This window comes from Stylophora pistillata, chromosome 3 (assembly GCF_964205215.1).
Source record: "Stylophora pistillata chromosome 3, jaStyPist1.2, whole genome shotgun sequence".
In the NCBI taxonomy this organism is placed as follows: Eukaryota; Metazoa; Cnidaria; class Anthozoa; order Scleractinia; family Pocilloporidae; genus Stylophora; species Stylophora pistillata.
The window spans coordinates 23809242-23833763 of record NC_142521.1 but is presented as its reverse complement, the minus strand read 5'-3'; the positions used below and the strand labels follow the sequence as shown (position 1 = coordinate 23833763).

Genomic DNA, 24522 nt, shown 5'->3' with positions numbered 1-24522 from the left:
GAGGCCATAGTCTCGATCCTACATGCAAGCGGCTCAAGACAGATGGTCGCCTGGTTGTCGACCTGGAGGCGTCGACACCACTCGGCAGCATCCTGAGCGACCAGGATTTAGGTAGAGCACTGCCTGCTCCACATGGAGAGGGGCGATAGAAAAGGTTCGCCTAAAGAAAGCTCGCCTCTTGATCACCACCCAGTTGGCTAGCCGCGATCAACGGGCATGTTATCGTGCGGCCGACCAAGAATGAAATCAGCAAAGAAAAACAAACAGGTCTTTAACAATGCCTGTTGGAACGTCAGGACTATGCTGGACACGGCTAACAGCAACCGTCCGGAACGCCGTCCAGCCCTTGTGGCCCACGAACTCTCTCGCCTTAACATCGACATAGCAGCTCTCAGCGAGGTCCGCTTTGCTGACGAGGGCAGCTTCAAAGAACATGGCGCTCGCTACACTCTCTTCTGGTCTGGGAAACCATCAAACGAGAGACGCAAGTCGGGAGTGGGACTAATGGTGAGGAACTTCATCGCCTCCAAACTCGATGGCCTACCCACAGGTCACTCAGACCGCATCATGTCCATGCGCCTACCACTACAGGGCAAGCAACATCTCACACTCTTCAGTGTCTACGCCCCAACCCTACTGGGAGATGCTGCGGACAAAGACAGCTTCTATTCCAATCTGCGCAGACTTTTATACAACACCCCTGCAGTCGACAAGGTACTCATTGCTGGCGACTTTAATGCAAGAGTTAGAAAGGACTCCGAAGCTTGGAAAGGGGTCCTCGGAAGACACGGCATTGGAAACTGTAACGACAACGGGCGCCTCTTGCTCGAGCTCTGTACAGAGCATCAGTTCGTCATTACCAACAGAGTCTTCCAATAAAAAGACAGCCTAAAGACAACCTGGATGCACCCTTGTTCAAAACACTGGCATCTACTTGACTACGTGCTCGTGCGCTGGAGAGACCTGAAAGACGTTCTACACACAAGAGTGATGCCCAGGGCTGAGTGCCATACTGACCACCGTTTGGTTCGCTGCAAGCTCAAACTGCAGTTCAAACCCAAACCAAAGAAGATAGGTATCCCTGTGAAGAAACTCAACGTCAGCAGTCTGTGCCGTGAGGAGGTGAAAGCCAAGTTCCAGGCAGACCTGCAGCTGAAACTCGACGAAGTCCCCCAGGCTGTTGACCCCACCCCTAACACCCTATGGGAGAACCTGAAATCGGCCATCCTGAAAACATCTGAAGAAGTTCTTGGGCACTCAAAGAAGAAGAACCAGGACTGGTTTGATGAAAATGAAACGGAAATCCTGGACTTACTAGCAGAGAAGAGGGCAGCTCATCAAGCCCACCTAGCACAACCGACCTGTCCTGTGAAGAGGGCTAACTTTCGATGTGCATGTAGTGCTCTACAGCGCAGACTCAGAGGGATAAAGAACGATTGGTGGGACCACCTGGCTATGAAAACTCAGCTGTGTGCTGACGCGGTTGACTATAGAGGCCTCTGCGAGGCGCTGAAAGCAGTGTATGGCCCTACCCACCAGGTCCAGAGCCCCCTGCGTAGCTCAGACGGTCAGGTTCTCCTCACTGATAACACCAGCATCCTCGCTCGCTGGTCCAAACACTTCCAGACCCTCCTCAGTGCTAACCGCACTGTGCAGGCCTTTGCCATTGATCGTGTTCCTCAACTCTCACTGAAAGAGGAGCTCGATGAACCACCCACCCTCGATGAACTGAGTGTAGTCATAAATCAACTCAAAAGTCACAAAGCAGCAGGAGTTGACGGCATTCCACCAGAAATCTGAAAGAATGGGGGTCCGGTGCTCCTTAAAAAACTTCACGTTCTCCTCGTCTGTTGCTGGGAGCAGGACAAGCTGCCACAAGATCTTCGTGATGCTACTATCATAACCCTGTACAAGAACAAGGGTGTAAAGTCTGAGTGCTCTAATTACAGGGGCATCACACTACTCTGGCAAATTCGCTGGCAAAATACTTGCCAGGATCCTTCTTAACAGGCTCGTACCAACCATCGCCGAAGAAAATATCCCCGAGAGCCAGTGTGGCTTCAGAGCCAATAGAGGCACGAGGAACATGGTGTTTGTCCTCCGCCAACTCCAGGAAAAGTGCCGTGAACAAAACAAAGGACTCTATGTCACTTTTGTTGACCTTACAAAAGCCTTTGAGAGTGTGAGTAGGTCTGGTCTATGGCTTATTCTCAAACGTCTTGGGGTTTCTCCCAAATTTCTACAGATGGTTATTCAGCTGCATGAGAACGAACGCGGCCAGGTCAGACTCAATGGTGACCTTTCCGAACCCTTTCCTATCTCCAACGGCGTGAAGCAGGGTTGTGTCTTGGCACCGACCCTCTTCGGCATATTCTTCAGCATGATGCTTAAGCAAGCTAGTGTGGACTTGGATGTTGACGAAGGGGTGTACATCAGGTACCGTCTGGATGGTAGTCTCTTCAATCTACGGCGACTCCGTGCTCACACAAAGACTAAGGAGAGGCTGATACGAGATCTTCTCTTTTGCGGACGACCTTGCCCTTGTTGCTCACACTGAGCGAGCTCTTCAGCGCATTACATCATGCTTTGCAGATAGCTCGCAGCTTTTTTGCCTTGAGATCAGCCTCAAAAAGACAGAGGTCCTTCACCAGCCTACCCTTCAGGTAGAATACCGCCCTCCCCGCATCAGCATAGGCGACACAGAACTGAAATCAGTCCAGCAGTTTACCTACTTGGGTCGCATCATCTCATCCGACGCTAAGATGGACAATGAAATAGACAACAGACTGGCAAAGACAAACGGTTCTTTCGGCAGACTATTCAAACGAGTCTGGAACAACAAGAGCCTGAAAAGCAAGACAAAGATTCGCGTCTACAGGGCTGTCGTTCTCACCACCCTTCTCTACGGCTCTGAGACATGGGTAACTTACCGCAGCCACATCCACCTCCTCGAGCGCTTCCATCAGCGCTGTCTGCGCACCAACATCCACTGTTGTGACTTCAACACCAATGTCGAAGTCCTGGAGCAGGCCGAGATTCCCAGAATTGAAGCCATGATCCTGAAGCGCCAGCTCCGATGGGCTGTTCATGTTCCCCGAATGGAAGACCACCGCCTACCTAAGATTGTCATGTACGGTGAACTCTCAATCGGACATCGTGAGAGAGGGGCTCCAAGGAAGAGGCTCAAGGACAGCCTAAAGAAGTCACTCAGGACCTGCAACATCGACCACAAAGAGTGGTCTGACCTGGCCACAGACCGTGGTACCTGGCGCCACACAATGAACCAAGCCACTGCTCAATTTGAGAAGGATAGACGTGAGGTACTTGAAGACAAGCGTCAGAGGAGGAAAGCCCGCGCCGCCTCCACCTTCACTCCTGACACCACCTTTCTCTGCAGATACTGCCCACAGATCTGCCTTTTCATTGACTTTTAATCCAATGCAACATGGCAATTCAAAACTAAATTTTGGATAGTTGTGTTCAGTTCATTTTAAGATTTGAATCAGTCTGGTACCTTAATTTGTCGTTAAATACCAATATCGACTATAGTTCCTTGTTACATTTTTCCAATCCCTAAATTCACCTTCACTCTTTATGAGGACGTCAGAGGCCACCAATTGATTGGTTAGAGTGCCTCATGATATTTTTCACAGCCCTTGAAACTGCGATTTCTTAGAATGTCATTTTGAAGTATGGGGCCGCGTTCCATATAATTTTTCAAAACGACGTTTAAACGACTGTATTTCTCTCACTTAAAAACGTGAGAATTCCGTAGAAAGGAAAAATGTAGAAAATAAATCGCTTACCGTCACTTCTCCGACACAATACTAGTAATAGCTACTAGTTGTAAAGCGATCTCTGATTTCCCACAACCTTCCACCATTTTTACTTTACTTTTTCCGAAGTTTGAACGAAGTCGCATCGGAACGGGTGTATGACGTCACGTCATTCTGAAATATGGAGATGAGTGCTAACCTTCTTGGTTCGGTAAAGTAATGGCTGCCTTCGTGGACTGATGTACGCGAAGGAAATTCGATGGCTATTACGCTCAGTTTATATAGAAAGTCACACATCGTTATCAGTAGACCCGCACTAAAAATTGTGGAACGTTTTGGGAACGGGTCGGTCCGCGAGCTTTACGAGAGATCAATTTACGAGTGAACCTTCTATCGAGAAATATCAAGCGAAACCTGCTATATCAAACGAGCTATCTCATATTATGTTTACATGTAAACACAACCGTGTATTTAGACGTGATCGAGAATCCAGTAGAATACCAGAAGCTGCTCTGAAACGTCTCAGAAGAAAGGGCAGAAAACTGAAGGAATTTGTTTATGAGCGTATCCGAGTATACCGAATTCCTCTTGGTTACGTCGTTATGTGAAGGTTAGAAGAGTTACAAAGGTTAATACGAAGAGGATAAGATCATATAAAGTTACACAACATGAGAAGAAGTATTTGTTGAATTGTTCTGTGTTGGTATATCAAAGGATAATTAAATTGAAGTATAGAGCAGGTCGGTATTTATCAATGTTTTCTTGTAATAGACCCATGTGTCTTTGTAAGAGTCAGACACGTATCAAACTATTGTAAATACCAACTGAGTTCAGATATAGAGAAAAACCCTGGTCCTACTCCAATCTACATTGACCCTGGTAAAACTATAACGGCACCATATAGCTAAGCTAATGAGTTGGTATTTGGACAAAATTCAGGACAACAGTGTGTTGCAATGAGTTTATGTTCTTTGATTTACAATAACAAACATGGAATCAATTCTGCTAATGATCTGGTGTCAATAATCAATTTTGGAAATCAGTTGTATTCAAGTTTGTCTCAGTTAGCCAGACGATCATTTTTAATGCAAACAGAATTACCCACACTTTTAAATGTGTTCGAGACTGACTATGAACTTCAATACAGTGAAAGTTACTCTGGCACTATTCGTCAAGAAGCTACAATAGAAGGATATCAGTACTGTACCTCCTTAGAATAGAGCCTTTTTCACTTATAGCCAAAAATTTCAATAATTTTGTCTTGACAATAGGATGTACTGCAGTTGCTACCTATTGTAAAGGCAATGTGGGCTTGAAAAATTCGATTCTCATGCAAGGGATATTTATGGTAGAAGCCCCAAACAGTTTCTTTAGAAACTATCAGCCTTTATTCAAAGTAGTTTCATGCTTATTTGACCTTGTTATGGAAGAGGTCTATTGTGTTGCAATATCATTTTGTTATTGAACAGTGTTCAAGTATATATCAAGAGTATTAACTGCTTAAACACTTTTCTTGGCAAATAATTCAGGGTATGATGGCAAGCAAGAGAGAGAAATAATATTTGAGAAATTGTGCTTGTCAAGACTGTGAGGAAGATAACATCTCAGGTAGCTGTGCTTCCTCTAGGAATCACAGACCCTTAACTCTTTACCGTCCGGCAAAAAACCTTATAATTTGGCCATACAAAACTTAAGCTCACTTTGTTTGTCTTTATATGAATTACCCTTACAATATTTGCAGTTTTGAGACACCGTGGGCTCAGACTTTGGGGGCACATGGCCTAGATCCCCCGCTCGTGTTTGGATACGTTCAAATCGATTCGTTTTCTCACGTTTATAAGTGTTTTTCGAGCCATTTTCCCTCTACAGAAACCCTCAGGACAGCATCATTAAGCTGGAATGTGAGTAGAAGCAAGCCTCTGAAAGAAAACAGAGGTGAGAGGTGGTTTCATGTAGACTGGACCGCCAAAATGCTTTCATGCAACCTTGGCGAATTCACAAGTGAAGTCGTGTCTCTGGCCCGTCTGTGGATGGCTACCAGGACCTACCAAGGGTTTTTAGGCCAGTTTTGAGTGGCAAAAGTCTCGATCGATGTGATATTTTGCTGGTAGGACTGGGTGGCCCGACACGATTTTAATAACTGGCTAAAATGGAGATATGAGGTGTTGTCTTCTCGAGTTGTGCTGGAATTTCCCAGAATTCTTTTCGTCATAAACGAGGCAAAGGTTGTGTTTGCGACACTAGCTTTCGTCGAAAGGAGGAAAAAGGGCTAGCGGATAAAGCGAGAAGGCATCTTCCAGCCAAACAGCAAGATCTGGCCATGAGGTGTGTTTTGAATGCAAACTTTTGATTTCTTGAGCAAGTTTTGATCTTGAAAGATCGACACATTTTCAGTGTTACTCTTGGAGCCGAATGCTGGATTTTTCGGATTTGTTGTTATATGAACGGTTCACTGCAATGGAAATCGGGAATCATTGTGGGTGTTTTAGGCTGCAATAAGTGTCATATCAAACAGCCTTGCAATGTACACACTTACATAATGTTGTCCCTTAATTTCAACAAGAAACAAATAAAAACAGTTATGGGTATTATTTGCCCAATGTATGCTTAGATTGATAGAAAAGGGTTAATGTCAACTGGGCAATGAGCATCTTATTCACTTGTTGTCACAGTAAGTTATGTTAGAACAAGAAACATAATCTTGACAGAACTTGACAACATTGCAACCTGTGGGGTCGCCAACATGACTAGATTTTATGCGGTGGCAACTAACTTTTTGTGCTCGCAACTCACCAGTTGGCCACTAAGATTTTTTACATTTGTATTTTCTATTTCTTCAGATCCCTCGTGAGTTTCTCATTTTCAGTTGCAAAACTTTCTAGAAAATTTTTGGGGACTGGAAAACTGATGCTCGTAACCAAATCCAAAAAATCTAGCAGCCACCTGGCCTCAAGGGTTAGTTTGAAAGTCAAGCCCTGTCTAATCTGAGTCACCAATTAAGGCCATACACAGGGTATACTAAAATTATAAAAATAAGAGCTTCCTCAAGAGCGACACATACAACATACGTAGTTAGCTTTGTCTTCAACATAGTCACACAGTGTCTGTACCCACACTGCACAGTTACTGCACTCCACCCAGCCAACTAAGCTTCCCTCACTGCCAGAGCCATCTTCCTTAAAGCAGAAAGCCTATACCTCTAGATCAACTTTGTTTACCTCCTCTATTGTAGACTGCGAAATGACAGGTTTTTTCTTTTGGAGTTTTCGTTTTCTTTTCGTGGAAAAGAAACGTTTCTCTGCAAGCTTATTTGAAGGGTAAATTTTGGGTTTAAATATTGATGATCTTTGCCAATCACATCAAGTCCTCTTGCCACTGATATTGCGGAACAAACGTGACAGAGAGCTGCGTGAATGGCGTCGCTACTCAGCGTATTTTGACTGACTTCTGTTTGTTCTCCAATGGTGCGAAGCGCATTTTTCTTAAGGTCTTCGAGTTCCGTGCAGTTTCTCTGCTCTTTGCTGATGGGAACTAAACTCGCTAAGCCTTGTAGTTTTTCCTCAATGATTTCGATATCGTGGTCCTTTTCGTCGTCGTCACATGCCTCTGACCACAGGATAGGGTCACTCAGGCAGACGGCAGGTATGTGGGTACACACGAAACCTCTGATAGAGTAATCCAAGCATGTGCAGTCGAAAGAGTGCACACAAGCCATGTAGGAGGAACATCTCAATAAACAGGTACACACAGTTGAAATTCGTCGCACACAATAAACTTTCCCTTTCTCCTTACACGACTGAACTTCCTTTACACGACTGTCCTTTTTTGACAGCGCGCCTGTTGGTACTAACTCTGTTTGCTTGTGCTATTTCATGTTCTCTCGTTGCCTAACAGTAGCCTTTCCCTTCTCGGCCTTTATCCATTGCTCATATGCCTTGTCCCTTGAGATCTTCCGCAGTTTGAAAAGGAGATGGTCCACTCGTCTGTTCTCCCTTCTTTCAAAGTAAACTTCCGTCAGAGTGTGATAAAAGCTTTCCACAAACATGCTCGTGTTTGCGCGTGTTCCCTCTCGGAAGCGGCTTGCCCATTCACGCGGTCGTTTGGTATAGTCTCTTTCGAAGTAAGTGGCCATAGCTTCAGATACATGTGATGTTAAAATATGGGGGTACACTATATTTACAGTTGCCTGTTTCGTCTCAATTTGATTCTTCATCTCTACATTCAGTACAAACAGTATGATTGCTTCCTGTGACCTTACTAGTTTCGTGAGACAGTTTGTGCTTTCTCATCTTATGCTTGTGTCAACAGTTTCTTCTGCTAAGTTGCAGGCCACAGGCCTCACACTTGAACCGACTACATGAAATCGCAGGAGTTGACGAGGGCATGACTAGGCCTCCAGCTTGTGAAGACGGAACTGTATGCGAGGATGAAGGTTTTTCAAGGGGAGATGGCTGATTATTAGTGGCGTTGGTTGAACAAGGACTAGCTGTACTTCCTGCTTGAGGAGGTGCAGTGGCCTTTTCTGATGGTGAGGGCCTTCTAATGGGAGATGCCTGATGACTGGCGGTGTTATTCATTGAACAAGGAATAGCTGTCTTTCCTGACTGTGGAGAAGAAGCGTACTTGCCTGATGGCGAAGACTTTTCACCCTTAGACTGCTCATTACTTGTAGCCTTAATTGAGCGAGGAGTAGTTTTACTTTCAACCTGTGATGCTGACTTTTTCGAATTCAGCGACAGCCTCAACTTTTTGTTGGAGTTGACGGCCGTGTCAGGGCGAAGGCAAAAAGAGTGATCATTCCTGGAAGGAAAATAATCATGTCAGTTGGGCTGCAGACGAACATAATCTATATCTATTAATCTATATCTATACTGCCCTCAGCAAACCAAGACATCAGGACTCTTCTCAGATAGTATGAATGTTGGGTTGGCAGTTTAAGGTAGGTTACCTCTTTTTCTTGCGGGCCAAGGAGGTATTGGAAGAGGGGTTTGTCTGAAGTCACCAGGGCAGCACTAATTAGCACAATAACTCCGCATATGTCACTGCAAGTCTGAAGCGGATAGTTACGACATCTCCAGTCACACTGGTGACTTAAATTGGTCGAAGCTGCAGGAGAGTGAACAATGGACACGTGGTTGTCACCATAACCTCCGACACGAGGAAAATGATCTGCGTAGCTGTTAACCAAATCAAGAATATTTGATGGGGGATCTCAAGCAAGTCTATCACAATAGATGATTCTCTTGTAAAGGGCCGAAGCTTGACAACTACGAGAACCCAGTGATTACCAGCATTGTTGGCTCCGGCAATGAACGTTTTCCCATTTCTCTTTTCAACATTCACAGGAAAAACTATTCGCTAAAGGATTCCAAAGTTGAACATTTTTCTTTTCCTTGAAATTTCATTTGCGATGGTGACCACTGTATTTGGACATATAACACTAATTGTCTCCTGCTGCATAGTATTTAATTGATTCAAGACCCACGCGGTATGGTCAGTGAGATACCCATCCTGGACTCCCTGATGCAGCTATGCGTGCAAGCTCATTTGGTGTTAGACCTAAAACAAGAAGTCAATTGATTGTATTGTATCTCCCTCTTTTATTCCGAAGATTTCACTGATAAAAATTTCAAGGACTTATATGCATCAAACAAGAGGTGTCCCCCCTGGGAACATTTTATGTTCTGTTCGTTGTTATTAATTTGATGACACCAAAAGACAATAGCGTTTTGCACGTGGAAAATAATGCTTAAAAAATTTGCAAAGAAACCCATTCTCTAGATTTATGGCTTTCAACCGATTTATTGTTTCAAAATCCTTTATTTCCCGCCATCGATGATGAAAAAAACCTCTGAAATAGTATTATAATCTCCTTAAATGGTCTAAATTAGCATACTCCTAAAATGCTCTAGTTTCAAGTGAGATTTTGCAGATCATCGAGGTTTTGAACGTTACGAGCCCTGAACCCTGCTTTACCGGTGCAGTGCTCTACCATTTCAGCTATAAAGCCAACTGGGATCTGGGCATTTAAGTGAATTCTCAAATCACGATAGTCCCGTAGAGGATGTTTCAGTTAGTGAAAGCGTTACAACAATCACGCAACAGTAATTTTCGATCGCGACGGGATTATCTGCAAAGATTTTTTCAGCCTTTGTGACCCTTTTTTCGAATTAAATTGAAGTTGGTTTGCCTCCTTTTATGAGCTAATGTGTAGCTCCAAATGGAAAAAAAAAATACTCACCATAAGTAGGTAGAAGATCGTCGAAGGGTTTATCCCATATCATGTCTTGAAATGAATCAATAGTTGCTGCGCATATCTCACTCTTAGTTTTTGGCTGATGAAAGCCTTTCGCAAACCACTCCATCTCCGCCTTGAAGGCGCGGGGCATTTGTCTTCTGCGAATAGCCCATTTCCGAATTACCCTTGGCTTCATTTTCAAAACGAGTCCTGGTGCTCATCCTTTCATACGGTTACAAGTTTTCATTCACAAGAATGGTTGACCACCAGGCCTCGTTTTGAAAAAGAGGCCAAAAGTAATTCGTAAATTGCCTATTGTATTAGAAGGATTCATCTCTAAGATCAACAGTGAAAAAGTTAGGATCATTTAAGGGTATCGAGCCGGTTTATTTTATTCAGGAATTTTCAACTTCCCGCAATTTGGCTTTAACAAGCAGGCGTGCTTATCGCACTAGATACCATCTCCTTCTGAGTTATTTCTTATTGTCCAGTCTATTTTCGGCTTGGGTGACGCGCTGTCTCCAATGGCGTTGTTCGATATTCGATATGGCGTCCGCCATATTTGTTTACCTAGCTCAGACCACGTGGCTGATGGGCAATTCAATCCGCAGAACGGCAGATCCGGCCAGAATGTAGACTCCGTATTGCCTCTTGTTTAGTAACAGTCGCTCAAAATATTCTTCCATATAATTTTGCAGTGGAAAGCTCTATTTTATTTCCAACAGCCTCTGGCCAAATGTTTACCGGTCTCCGTTCTTCGAACAAATGAAAATAGACTGAACGAGGATAAAAGTATCGTTTTTGAAAGCATAACAACGTTGGTTGTTGCCTGTCTGGACTTTGCCCTGTGCGTGTGATAAAATGCAGGTTGTTTACAGGGAGCTGACATGCAATGGGGTAAAGTCCAAGGTAGCTAAAAACGAATTTTATTGGTAGAAAACGTCTAAGCACGTGAGAGTTGTGTGGAAAATTGACCGACTGTACCATTATGTTCCCCGTGAAATATTTTTCAGTGAGGCAGAATTATGCCGTAAAATTTACGTTGTTTACTGAAAAATGGCATTTCATTTGAGAAAGTCTAGTCCATACTGGCGAGTGAAAAGAAAACACGCAATTACAGCGGGAAAGTATCGTTTAAACAATATTTGATTCACTGAGAACTTTTAGAAGAAAAGAATTGGATATTTAACATGGCAGTCCACACAGAAAGTAAATTTAACCTGATGGTCTTTTCAACCTCCACAAAGAAAGCAGCCACAGGGCAAAAACCAAGATCATCAATGAAATATAATTTATGCTAATGCATTGCGTAAGTTTTACCAGGGTCAGCAAAACTAGCCCATCCAAAACAAAACGCTCTGGTGCTAAATTCGTGTTAGGCCATTAGCTGACGGTGTCTGCGTTATAATTGAAGGAGCGTTACACAAAACATACACATTTTAACTTGCAATTGGTAGAAGAAATTCCCTGAAGACCTTCCTAATCCCGACAGATCATAGCGATAAAGTCCTTACGAAGGACAGTCATTATACTGGGTAGATGAGCTCACAATTCTTGTAGATGTCATTCTTACCTTGTTCTTTAAGCGAAATTAATAATGGAATTCATCAGTATAGAAATGAAAGATCACTCAGTCGAGAAAACGAAATAAAGTAAGCGCAGGACTGCGTCAACACTTGGTAAACTTCACCTATTCTTTAATTATTCTTATAATAATAATAATAAAGGTCTTTATTAAGAATTATTGTGCATACAGACGTGCAACAATTAACATGAATAGAATGAATAAGGAAAAAGAAAAGGTATTAATTACTATTGAAGAGACATCTATTAATAAAAACTGATTTAAAACGGCTAGTCTGAACCTTAGGCAAAATATAATTATGCGACCTAGTTCTCAACTGCCGTGTTCTCTGGGGAGGTAAGAGATCGCTCAACGCAGTGTTGGTGGAAGAGATCCTTTGCCATAATTTCTTATCTCTATTACAACGGATATCCAAGATACTGTGTTGCTTTAAGCAGTAACCCAGCTTATAACACCTGGCAAAGAGCTTATCAATTCTACTTAAATAATTACTATAAAAAGCACACCCCCGGACCTCAATAGCATATGTAAAAACTGAAAGAATCAAACTTTGAGAAAGTAAGTCCAAATTCTCAATAGGGTAGCCATAATATTTACATATTCTCAAAATATACAACCTAGTGCTAGCCTTACTAAGTAGATAATCAATACGAGTGTCCCAATTAACTGGCACTTTCTCAAAGGTAACACCCAATAGTTTCAGTTTTTCTTTCCTCCCTATGATCTCGAGTGGTTCAGGAGGCGTCTTGGAAGTCTTTCCTCGTAAAAGAAGTTCCCATGTTTTCGTCAAGTTGACTTTCATGCAGTTCTTCTCGGACCATTCAATAAAGGATAGGACTTCCGTTTCGGATTCATCTAAGCCTACATTTGCCTCGATTGGTAAACTAATAGTTATATCATCAGCAAATTTAACTAGAAGATTCTTATTAGTATTAACAGCTTTGATATCGTTAATAAAAATAGAAATAAGACCGGCCCCAGGACTGTACCTTGAGGAACACCCCTATTTATAGAAACATATTCAGTACTATGACCATCGACAACAACTCTCTGCTTTCTATGCAACTTCAGAATACCCGGCCGCTATTGACTGTTATGAATGGATTGCTCCCGCGGTCCCGATATCGAAAAATAATGTTAAAAGACACGACATTTAAACCAGTGGTCCTGCATTCAAGCTTTCCTGAAGTCGAAGAATAATAAAATGATACGGCCGTTAACTAGTGCACCCGTAATCCCGCGCTCACAAAGTCGAAGAATGATATAACGAGAGGGCCGTTAAACTAGCACTAGTTTAACGGCCCTCTCGTTATATCATTCTTCGACTTTGTGGTCGTTAAACTAGCACTAGTTTAACGGCCCTCTCGTTATATCATTCTTCGACTTTGTGAGCGCGGGATTACGGGTGCACTAGTTAACGGCCGTATCATTTTATTATTCTTCGACTTCAGGAAAGCTGGAATGCAGGACCACTGGTTTAAATGTCCTCTCTTTTAACATTATTTTTCGATATCGGGACCGCGGGAGCAATCCATTCATCACAGTCAATAGCGGCCGGGTATTCTGAAGTTGCTCCCATCAGAGTTAATAGAGGGAACCCTCTATTAACTCTGCTCCCATCAACATCTCAAGCAATATTTGATGAGAACTTTTCCCATGTTCCACTCAGTCTCCTTTAGAACGAAGAATAACCATAGTCGTACGTTGATCTCAACTCCGCCGCTTTCTCTACACGACTAATACGTTTCCTTAATTTGCGAACCACTCTCCCAGAGTCACGCGTTGATTCGCTGAAATTTGAAGACCTGTCAAACCACAAATTAGCAAGAACGCTCTGATTGGTGCGACATCGGAAAAAACTACAATCTGATTGGTTTGTGATACACCAAAAAATTACGCCAATTACACTGCTTTGAGATACACCAAAAAAGATGCTTCAATCAGATTGCTTAGAGATGCACCAAATTGCGCTGATCAGATTACACTACACCAAAATACACTAATCTATACGCTAACATATAGTTTTTTTTTAAGCTCAACAAAATATACTAATCATAAACATTCTTTCTCTTTGGCCATCGTAGCTTCATAAGAAATAGCACACAAACTGCAGTTACAAACATGACTGTAAAACGCACGTTGGAAAACAAGATTAGTAAACTTTACTTGACGTTTCGTCATACATCTTCAGAAGTGACAGTTAATAATACACGTGGCAACTTAGTTTAAAGTGCACCTAAACCCAACAATTTTTTCGCTTAACGAAATAAGCTTATTTTTTGGAGTATTTCTGTGCAAAAAATTTTTAATTTGCTCAAATCTTTAATTGTGTGCCTAGTCAAAATACGGAAAATCCACCGCCATCTTGTAATGCGCATTTGAACATTTTATGGAATTTGCGCACTATAAATTTTAATATTATTATTATTATTATCTTGCCCCCACGACCGAGTTTAAAGAGGAATGGCTCTAGCGGGTAATGTGACGTCAAATCGAGAACACGAAAGTCTGCATTTCACACATTTTCACTTGTTGCACACAAACTGCAGTTACAAACATGACTGTAAAACGCACGTTGGAAAACAAGATTAGTAAACTTTACACAACCTTCACACAACCTTCACTTGTTGAAGGTTGTCGTCGATATTGTCCGAAATATGCCGACTAGGTGCGTTGTACGAGGAATGTATGAAGCGCGATACCCTCTTGCAAATTTTGCACGTTGCTACATCCTTCTACAATACACTTAGTCGGCATATTTTCGGACAATATCGACTACAACCTTCCCAAACAAGAAAAAAATTACTCAAAAATCAGACTGTCATCACTACATAAACGACGAAGTCTTAGAAACTGAGAAAAGGGAATGGAATTCTTCACGAGATGGATGCGAAGATGAATACAACAAGTAATTATGTGAATCTGTAGGTTTGTAATGCTCTAGTACATAATCCGTTGCTTTCAAATGAAACTTTGATGTCTAAAAAGGATAGAGAGTGGTCGGAAACTTCCCAGGTGTATTCGAGAGCCGGGTGAAAGGAATTGACTGCGATTATGAATTGAGTTAATTCCTCTCTAGAAGAGGTAGCGCGGATACAGTCGTCAATGTAGCGACCGTAGAGTTCAGGTTTAGGGCCGTTGTATTGGCTGAAAAATTGGTGTTCGACAAAATCTACAAAAAGATTGGCGTAGCAGGGTTCCATTTTGGTATCCATGGCTACGCCATTAGTTTGTTTGAAAAAGTTGTCCCCCAATGAAAAACAATTGTGTGTGAGCACTAGTTCAGCTGAGCGAAGTAGTGTTTCAGATTTAGGTTCCTTAACAGCAGTGTGTTGATCAAAAAAATGTTTGAGGCCAGAAGACCTTCGCCATTAGGATTGACGGTATAAAGAGACGTAATGTCCATAGTGAAAAGGAGTTTGTCTTGGCCAAGAAAATTAGCCGACCCGGGTTGTTAGGTTAACCTAACAACCCGGGTCGGCCCATTGTCTCGGCTTGCAGTTGCCCTACCGAACTTATTTCCAGCTATTTAGACAAAATTATGGCTCCCATCGTCAAAAGTTATACCATCATATATTAAAGACAGCCAACACGCTCTTCAAATTTTTCGTGACTTTAATTTCCTTGGCCTAGACAAACTTCTTTTCACTATGGGCACTACATCTCTTTTGGACGAAGACTTGGACGAAAAGACCGTAATTCTTCGCATCCCTCTCATGTGAAGAATTCCATTCCTTTTCCTCAGTTTCTAAGACTTCGTCGTTTAGGTAGAGATGACTCTGATTTTTTTCACAAATCAGAGTCTATGTGCCAGTTTTTCGAAACACGTGGTTACCCTGTTTCTGTCGTTCAAGCGGGTCACCACCGCGCCCAACTTATCGATCCGCAGTCAGCATTACAAACGTCACTGAAGGAAAATTCCGACCGCATTCCATTTACCCTCACATTTCATCCTCACAACCACTCAGTTAAATCCATTATTCTTAAAACTTTAAATTACTTGAAAACGATCCAGATACTGGCACTATCTTTTCGCAACCTCCACTCATTTCATTGAAATACGACAAAAACATGGGCAATTTTTTGGTCAGGAGTTCATTACAAACTAATGACCAACCCGGCACTTTTAAATGCGCTCGCGCACGATGCAAAACTCGTCCTTTTATTCACAACGCTGAAAAAAAAATCGAGACTCAAACGATCCATTTAGATCACCGATCACTTCACGTGCACCTCAGTCAACGTCATCTTTTGCATAACTTGCACTTATTGCAAAAAGCTATTGACCACTTTCATAAATGGCTGCCGGATTAAAATTCTTTTGATTAAATTTAAATTGGCCTTTCCGGCCTCGTTCTCCAGTTCAAAATTCAAATGAATACATTATCTCAAGCGAGGCAAGTGAGGCTAATTTGAATTTAAACAAAAGAATATCAATCCGGCAGCCATTTATGAAAGTGGTGTATACATCGGCGAAACAGGAAGACGACTAGATGACCGATTCCGAGAACACCTTCGCGGCGTAGAAAGGAATGACAAGGACGCATCAAAACCAGTCGCTAGACACTTAAATCTACCTAATCATTTTAAGCAACATATGGCAATCTGCGGTCTTTTCGGTAACCCGGAAAGCTGCAAAACTCTGGAACAAAAGTTTATCTTCCAAATCGGCACCCTTAATCCCACAGGTATCGACGAACGCTTTTCATTCTACTAATTTATTCGTGTTTTTCTCGTCGCCATGCCCCCACCAATAGCTTCACTTTCCGCATATAAACCCACATAACCCACATTCGCTCTGACAAAGGGCTAACCCTCGAAACGTCAGGTTTTTAACTCTTTACTGTGGCCAATTTACAATTTCAACTTACTTGATAAATCAGATACAATGGATATATGAAGTTCATATATTTTGAACTGCGGTATTAAATACGTATGATGCACGATCCTTCGTAGTAGATAGCGCTATTTATGTAATAGCGAAGGTTTGATTTTCAGGTCTGATTTTCGCCATTGCATAAATAGTGCTATCTACTGCTAAGGATCGTGCATCATGCGTATTTATCATCACGGGTTTATTACGAATCAACTTAACGGCCTGCTCCCAGTTGGCTTGTTAGCTCAATTGGTAGAGCGCTGCATTAGTATCGCAGAGGTCAGTGGTTCGAATCCCGTACAGGCCTGATTTTTTTCAGGTCTGATTTTCGCTATTGCATAAATAGCGCTATCTACTGCGAAGGATCGTGCCTCATACGTATTAGTTGATATTACCAAATCATCCTCACGGTCATAGGTGGTAATGCAATATCTCTGGCTCCTACACTAAACAGTGATCTGTGTAAAATGAAATAAAGAGTATTGGCTTTTTATCAAGTAATAATAATGATGATGATGATGATTGTGGTGGTGGTTGTGATAATAATAATAATAATAATAATAATAATAATAATCTAGTTCGTATGAAAAGAATTTCAAATAATAATAATAATAATAATAATAATAATAATAATAATAATAACAAAGTACTAATTTTACGTCCTGGGTTACGTGAGGATCGAATTGCCCTCACGACGAGTTTCCTGAGTTATCTTGGTGTTGCATTTTCTTAAAAGCAAGTCTCTTGTTAAAGGTAGTCTTGTTGAGTATTCTGTAATGTATTCTAGTAACTGGTTTTGTTTGACTCGTGATTCAAAGGGCAGTACCTTGGCGGAAAATTTATTAAGTGTTCTGTACTAAGCCGTCATTCAGGCTCAACTTCCAACGGTGGCCTTGTTTAGATTTGTCATCTGATTCTGGTTTGGGCCTTCCCTTAAGTTCTTGTCTTGGCTTCGGCGTAAAGAATGTGCTGTTTCATTTGACCTGCTGTTCATTTGGTAATAGGTTGATTTTGTTGTTCCCTGAAATTATTCACTGCAATTTTGAAGAATCAAACGGATTCAAAACCTGTATTGGCCCCCAAAAACGTGACACTTTCACTACGAGGTGTGCGACGCTCCACACAGCAGATGGAGAAAAGGTTTAACCAAATTCTCTCGAAACTACATGCTTCGCGTATACATTTCCCTGACACACTTTCAAGATAAGAACATATTAATTCAATACACTACTTCTTCTAGTTAAGAAAGATAGATGAACTTTGTTTAGCTTGACACGCACGCCAGCTGCATTGTGTATACAGACGTGCGGAAGCACGCACGACGATGTCATGACAAATGTCTTCTTGGCTCGGCAAGTCTCGCCAAATTCTACAGAATATTGTGCTACGCTGTTAGATCCTCCATTTAATACCTCACTTTTTCATGAGTGAAAAGTTGCCCATAGAAGGCAAAAATGTGTCGTCACACGTACTATTCTCCAGCTCCTCTCAACTCTTTTTTTTTTTCCCAATTGCAAAGAGACCTCTCGGGTCGGGAGATCACAGCTGTTCGTAAGAGGGAAGCCTCCGGAGAGAGGGAAAGGGGCTGTACTTGTAGCAATGTTTCCTTTTGCAGCAGACCCACTTGGGCATGATAGACAAACATGCACACACAGAGATTGCCTAAATGGTTACTATCCGTTTATTTCATTTGGCCACAAGAAAAATTACGAGCTACGACAATAAAAGATAATTCAAGCTCAGATTCACAGGAAAAAGTAACAAGGAGCTCGGGAGTAAACCGGTAGAAATAATTCTACCGATCCCATTTATTTACTTTAACTACTTCCGTCACTTACTGTAAATGGTTCGAAGAGCATTAAACTGAAAGTTAATCGTCGCGTGTCCATGGAAAAACATGTTTGTTCGATAACGAGGTAAACGGAAAGTTCCTGTGAGGCATTCCATGTGAAACTGGTCGTTTAGAAGGAAACAGTAGCAAAAGATTGGTGAAAGTATGAAGATGCGACTGAAGTTTAATACGCTTAATACGGTGGCCCAGAAGGCTTAACGCAAACAAAAAATATACTGCAGCAAATAAAAAATATACTGCAGCAAATTCAAATATACTGCAGCAAATGAAAAAAATCAGAACGCAAAGAAAAAAAAGCACCGCAGCAAATAAAAAAATGCAACGCAAACAAAAAATACTGCAGCAAATAAAATATGCAACGCAAACAAAAAAAAAAGAAAACGCAAACAAAAAAAATTGGAACGCAACGCCAAGGAAGACTGGGTAATAGTTATTAGTTTCCCGCCAAAACAGCATGAATTGGAACTCGCTTTTGGTTATGGACGAAAGCGATCTGCGTAGGATTATAGATCACTTTCATCAAGGGTATGCAAATAGAGTTATTATCGATTTTTCAAAGGAGCAGCATGGTACTATCATAAGTTTAGCAACTTTGAAACGACGGCTAAGAGGATACGGCCTTCGAAGAAGGGGGTCATCTGTTGACGATCAACAGCCGAGGAACTTAATTCAAAGTGTAAGTTCAGGACACGGGGAACTTCAGGGACATAGATCAGTATGGCATTCATTGCGAACAGAACATCATGTTCATGTTTTAAGACAACGTGTTGCCAACATTTTGAGAGAATTGAATCCGCAAGGAGTTCAACAAAGAAGACGACGGCGTCTGAAAAGACGATGATATTCAAGTTGTGGTCCCAATTTTTGCTGGCAAATCGACGGTATTATACTTGAATTGATATAGATTGAAATTCATCTGTAAACAGCCTTGCATAATCCCCGATCATCCTCGAGCGCCTTCAGGGTTTTAAGATTAAGGATTATAGGCATCTTTTGGGCAAGGATTTAGAGTACTGCAGCTTGACGACCATAACAAGGATTTCTCTGGAGACAAACAAACTTGAGGGAACAGAGAAAAACTGCAAGAGTGACTCAATTGAGTGTGATTATATTGGACGAAACAATTTTAAATTCCCTCGGGTTTGTATATAATTATATCTACATATTTTTTTTCTCGTATATTTTTAATTTGGAATGTACGTATATCTGAGCTTTTAAACTTTCAGTTATTTTGTTATAGAGGACCCTCCTTAAAACCACTTGACGTGATGGGAGTGTTCTCTTAAAATATGATTTATTATTATTATTATTATTTCATTTGTCTCCAGAAAAAATCGCTGCCGTGTCAGTATGACGTCAATGCTTCACTACTCTATTCACCACGAGTAGAATTGTTGATTGTTAATTCAAGCAACATTATGGATTATCAAGACTTCCTCTTCTCTCCTCTAACAGGGCCTTACAAAATTATTATCATATTCCTGATCATCACCATTATATATTGTCATTATCACTAACATGGTAATCATACATCCCTTTAATCATTATTGATACCATATTTTGTTTGGTTTTGAAGGTTACGATAAGCTTAAACCATTTGGGTTCCCAATACACGGGGCAATAGATGGCTACAGCCGAAAAGTGCTTTGGCTTAAGGTGGCTAAGTCTAATAATAAACCAGAAGTTATTGGTGTTTTTTTTCTTGGTTGTGTCAGAGAATGCTCTGGATGTCCCATTCTTGTAAGAACAGATTGTGGCACAGAAAATGGCACTGTGGCTGCTATCCAATCATATTTTAGGCAGGAAGGCACTGATGAATTTGCTGGTGAAAAATCTCATAGATATGGAACATCACCAGCAAATCAAAGAATCGAATGTTGGTGGTCATCTCTAAGACGAGCAAGAACATCTTGGTGGAGAGATAATTTCAGTAACATAGTAAACACTGGATTAGTGGACACTAAGCTTAGCAAGGAATGCTTGTGGTTTTGCTATGAAAGGGTACTTCAAGATGAATTGGACAAAGTGAAACATCATTGGAACACTCATCGAATACGCCCATCAAGGTATAGCACAGTGCCTGGCATTCCTAATGTACTTTACCACTTACCTCATCGTTCTGATGGTATGGACTGTACGGTGAATATTCCAGCTGAAAAGATAAATGCTATGGAAGTATATGTACATGATGATGATAATGATGATGATGATGACGATGATTCAGCTATATACCAAGAGTATTTTGATTTTGTTCTGCATAATGAGATGCTTCAGTTCCCAAACACTCCTGATGAAGCGTTCCATCTCTTTAAAACCTTATTAATTATTGCTAACAGGTAACTCTGCAAATGAACCCTAGTAGGGAATTATAGATGTACAGCAAAAGGAAGTTGTCATGATATAGTTTCAGATTTATGATTAGGTACTTGACTGTATGTTTATGGAACTTAACTTAAGAAAAAATGACTGCATGACTACAAATAAGCAAGCACAGGTATCAAGTAATCAATTTAATTATCAAATACAAAATTGTTAATTCTTTATAAACATCAAGGCTTGTTAATTTACAAACGGATAACATGTACTACATTGTACTATTTGTAAAATGATAAACTTTGTGCAACCCCAACTTAACTGTAACATGTGACATAATTGTCATAGAGTGCAATATATAAACCCATGGAACAGTATTCCCTAAACAAATGTAATCTACAAATGCATGATAAATTTCAACTGTGAAAGAAATTATAGTACTTTAAGTCAAATAGTTATTTAATAATAGTTGAAATAAAAATAGAAAAGGTTATAGGACTATAATTATAAGGAATTTCATGGGTATATATTATTTGAGCTCTAAAAAAATCATACAATGTCATTATCTGCTTGCATTTAATAGTAGAGTTGTTTTCAGAAATACATGAAACTTGTATCAAGTAGTATGTGCATAAGTCAATAACTTCAAAAGGAAACAATGGTATAGTAATCACTTCTGTGTATTATTTTAGTGACTGTTTCAATTGTTTATGAAAACCACTCTAATCATTTACTTCAGAACTGTCAAACCTATCAAAGGTAACATTTTTAAAACACTGCAACTTGATTAGTTTACTAATGGCAAAGTTGCTCCACCTGCTAAAAAGTGTTTATACATTCTGCAACGTAAAACACATGACTATGATTGTAAACTTTTTTCTAAACAATGCCAAAACCTGGAGAGTTAAGCATGCAGTATATGAAATCTCCTTTAAATGACCCATAACTAGATAACAGATTGTCTGTAACTGTAATATACAGTACATTAGAGGAAGTGCTAACGTAGAGCTTTTTATTCCCCTCGTGTATGAAAACAATTGAAGGCTTGGGATGTAAACCTAATGGAGGGATACTCCTACTCCCTGTTAAAAATGCTAATATACCTTCAAGAGAAATATTTACTGTAACATAGGAATCAGTACTACTATCATAGACCTCACTCTTAACAAGACCTTGTTCAACACCTTCCAACAATTGGTTCCAATAAAAAAGAATGGTCTTTTCTTTTTCATTTTTGTTGCTTCCTTCAGGAGCTAACTTGACAGTAAATAGGCCATCTATTAATTCTGCAGTTAAAGTACTACTAGAAAATTCCAATTTTTTCCTTGCCTCAATGGGGTGATTCCTCGGCATATGTAAAACCCCAACTGCATTTAACCCATCAATAAACTGATTCATTTCACCAAGAGAAGGTGTCAAAGTGTAATGGATTGTGGCAGCTGTTAAAAACTCGGCCTTATTGGAAAAGACTATTGCTTTGGTATAGCCCATATCATGAAATGATTCACTGAAATAAGAGTTACCTTTCTGCAGTAAATGGTTTGAACCCGGGGGTAACATGTGAAGGTGTAGTCTGATCGTCCGGGTGAGTGTAGTCCTGAGAAGGACTGTTGTCGGTGGTAGTGACTGACGTTTCGACAACCTGTGCGGAAGTCATCATCAGAGTCAAGTGGCTTGACACTCACCAGGACAATCAGACTACACCTTCACAAGTTACCTTTCTCTTCAAATAACTTTGGGTCATCTACACTATTTAATTCTTTCAACTCTCGTTTTACATCTTTATTAGGAATACTGTCAATATTGCTCTTAACATGCTTAACATCACCGTGTAAAAGATAGTCCACAACTGGTGGAGAGAAAAACTGGGGACCCCCACTACCATTAACAATGGCCAAACGACAACATAAACCATACTTGAAGTAATCATTTTGCTGAAGTGCAATTAGATTATGTGCAAAGACTTTACCATTTCCTTTTTCCATTTTCAGGCTTCCCATTAATCACCCAGATTGTTTATTCACTGCGACGGTCCACCTAATATACTAATACACATATCTACCAAAGTTCAGTTCAGACCATTTAATTTCAAACATTAACTTCATTAAACAAAATTTATCAATATAACAGAGCCGTTTTTAAAGTCCTGCACTAGCCCTCACAACAGCCTGCCCCCAAGCCCCCAATCAGTAACCTCTAAAATTGAGAAATTTATCAAATCAAACCTCATGTAGGATTTCTCTTCCAATTCAAGCGCTTTGTATTCACACAGCAATTGAAGATCTTCAGTAAATGTGTTTGTTGTATCAGCTTCAGTCTCCTCAGGAATGTGTATAATACTTTCATAACTTTCCTCTCCATCTGAATCATCAGAAACATGGAGTATGTCCCCATACTGTCTGTGAACATACATATAGTCAAGGCCATTGGATGTCTGATAAACTTGGCTTTGGTTTGAACTGCTCATGCTTGCATTGTTTGCAATGGAGGTGCTGGCATTTGGGGTGAAATGATCTTTCTGGCTTTGGTTTGAACTGCTCATGTTTGTATTGTTTGCAATGGAGGTGCTTGCACTTGAGGTGAAGACTTTCTGGCAGACAGGGCATTTTGCAGTGGAATCACAATTGACTAACCACTCTTTGAGACAAACCTCATGAAAAACATCCCCACAACTATTTGGCTTGGCAGCAATTTCATCTTTAGATATTTCCTCCAAACAAATTGCACAACAAACATTGGGCTGTTTTTCTTAAGTTGGATGAAGGACCCTGAGAGTGAGAATTCATAAACTCACATTAGCTTATAATTTCTGTCAAAAAATCCTCTCCCTGTAAAAAAATGCTAACCCTTTGCCCAACCTCCACCCCCCCGTGGGCTTGGCATAGATAAGTGAGTGCATTAGCAAAGTTTTAATTATGATTTTGACATTTCCTAAAAAACTTTTAAATCCCCCGCCACAGGACAAAAGAAAAGTATAAGAATAAACACTGTCATCACTAAAAATACTAAATAACAGGCCCCTAAAGCAATGAAATCTTTTAGGTAATGAAGTTAACATCTAAAATGCCCCTACGTTATTCCCCTAAATATCACCACTTCTTCTTTTTGATTTATATGTAAAACAATATACTTTAACCACTTACTTTAGCTGAGCTATCATAAATGCTCTTCTGCAACTCTTCATCATCACTGGACGTTTCTGATTCGCTTTCCACGTTTGACATCTTGGGCATTTTGGAAAACAGAAAATCTGATTTTGTACTGATAAACAATGTTATTCTCTTGTACTGCCTTCCAACTTCTTCTCTGCATTTCTCTAATACGAAGGGCTCATTAGATCCTGGTATATTGACTATCTTGCTACTGTCGAGGTAAAGAAGAACATACTCTAATCCATCATGCAGGCTTTTATCGTGACTTGTATGTTTAGCGACTGCTTTCTCCTTTATCTGATTTGCACTTGCATCTGTGGTAGTAGTAATTGGCAATGTCTTCCCTCTACACTTTTTAAGTTCACCATGACAGTATTTCATTACTCCTATATTGACAATAACATCCTTCTTCTTACTAGCAGTAGTCACTTTCGGTTTCTTCCCTTTGGGCTCTAACTTTCCTCTTCTTTCTTCTTCTTTCCTTTTTCTAAATTTGGAAAATCTTATGGTAGAAGCCTTAGTAGGAGATGTCGATTTAGAACCGCAATTCGAACAAAATTTTGCCAATTGTGGGAAAGACTTTCCACATTCGCTGCAAAACATGGTTTCAGAAAGGTGAACAAGCTAAGGATAGAACGAGTGTTGGTGGGAAACTAAGAAAGAACTATTACCCAGTCATCCTTGGCGTTGCGATTCAATTTTTTTTTTTTGTGTTTTCTTTTTTTTTTGT

General features: G+C 40.7%; 3 protein-coding genes across 3 annotated transcripts; 2 read left to right on the top strand and 1 right to left on the bottom strand.

Moving 5' to 3' along the window:
- Positions 1-216: 216 nt before the first annotated feature.
- On the top strand, positions 217-879 carry LOC148735140 (protein CFDP2-like). The gene has a single exon (XM_088752879.1). It carries the CDS (start codon positions 217-219, stop codon positions 877-879), a length of 663 nt encoding a protein of 220 aa, XP_088609005.1.
- A 111-nt stretch (positions 880-990) lies between these two features.
- On the top strand, positions 991-1800 carry LOC148735139 (uncharacterized). The gene has a single exon (XM_088752878.1). It carries the CDS (start codon positions 991-993, stop codon positions 1798-1800), a length of 810 nt encoding a protein of 269 aa, XP_088609004.1.
- Positions 1801-21370: 19570 nt separating this feature from the next.
- Positions 21371-24395, bottom strand: LOC111346066 (uncharacterized). The gene is made up of 5 exons (XM_088752876.1): positions 23784-24395; positions 22866-23350; positions 22358-22518; positions 21744-22115; positions 21371-21390 (listed from the first exon to the last, which is right to left on the bottom strand). The coding sequence occupies exons 1-5, from the start codon at positions 24393-24395 to the stop codon at positions 21371-21373; spliced, it is 1650 nt and encodes a 549-aa protein (XP_088609002.1).
- Positions 24396-24522: the final 127 nt, after the last annotated feature.

Bases quoted from the DNA above. Each gene is read 5' to 3' on its own strand.
- LOC148735140 (XM_088752879.1), top strand. From the start codon at position 217: ATGTTATCGTGCGGCCGACCAAGAATGAAATCAGCAAAGAAAAACAAA.
- LOC148735139 (XM_088752878.1), top strand. From the start codon at position 991: ATGCCCAGGGCTGAGTGCCATACTGACCACCGTTTGGTTCGCTGCAAG.
- LOC111346066 (XM_088752876.1), bottom strand. From the start codon at position 24,395: ATGTTTTGCAGCGAATGTGGAAAGTCTTTCCCACAATTGGCAAAATTT. The intron at 23,351-23,783 runs GTAAGTGGTTAA...ATTTGTTTGGAG, and splicing joins TTTATGATAGCTCAGCTAAA to GAAATATCTAAAGATGAAAT. The intron at 22,116-22,357 runs GTAACTTGTGAA...GCTATACCAAAG, and splicing joins AAAGTTATTTGAAGAGAAAG to CAATAGTCTTTTCCAATAAG.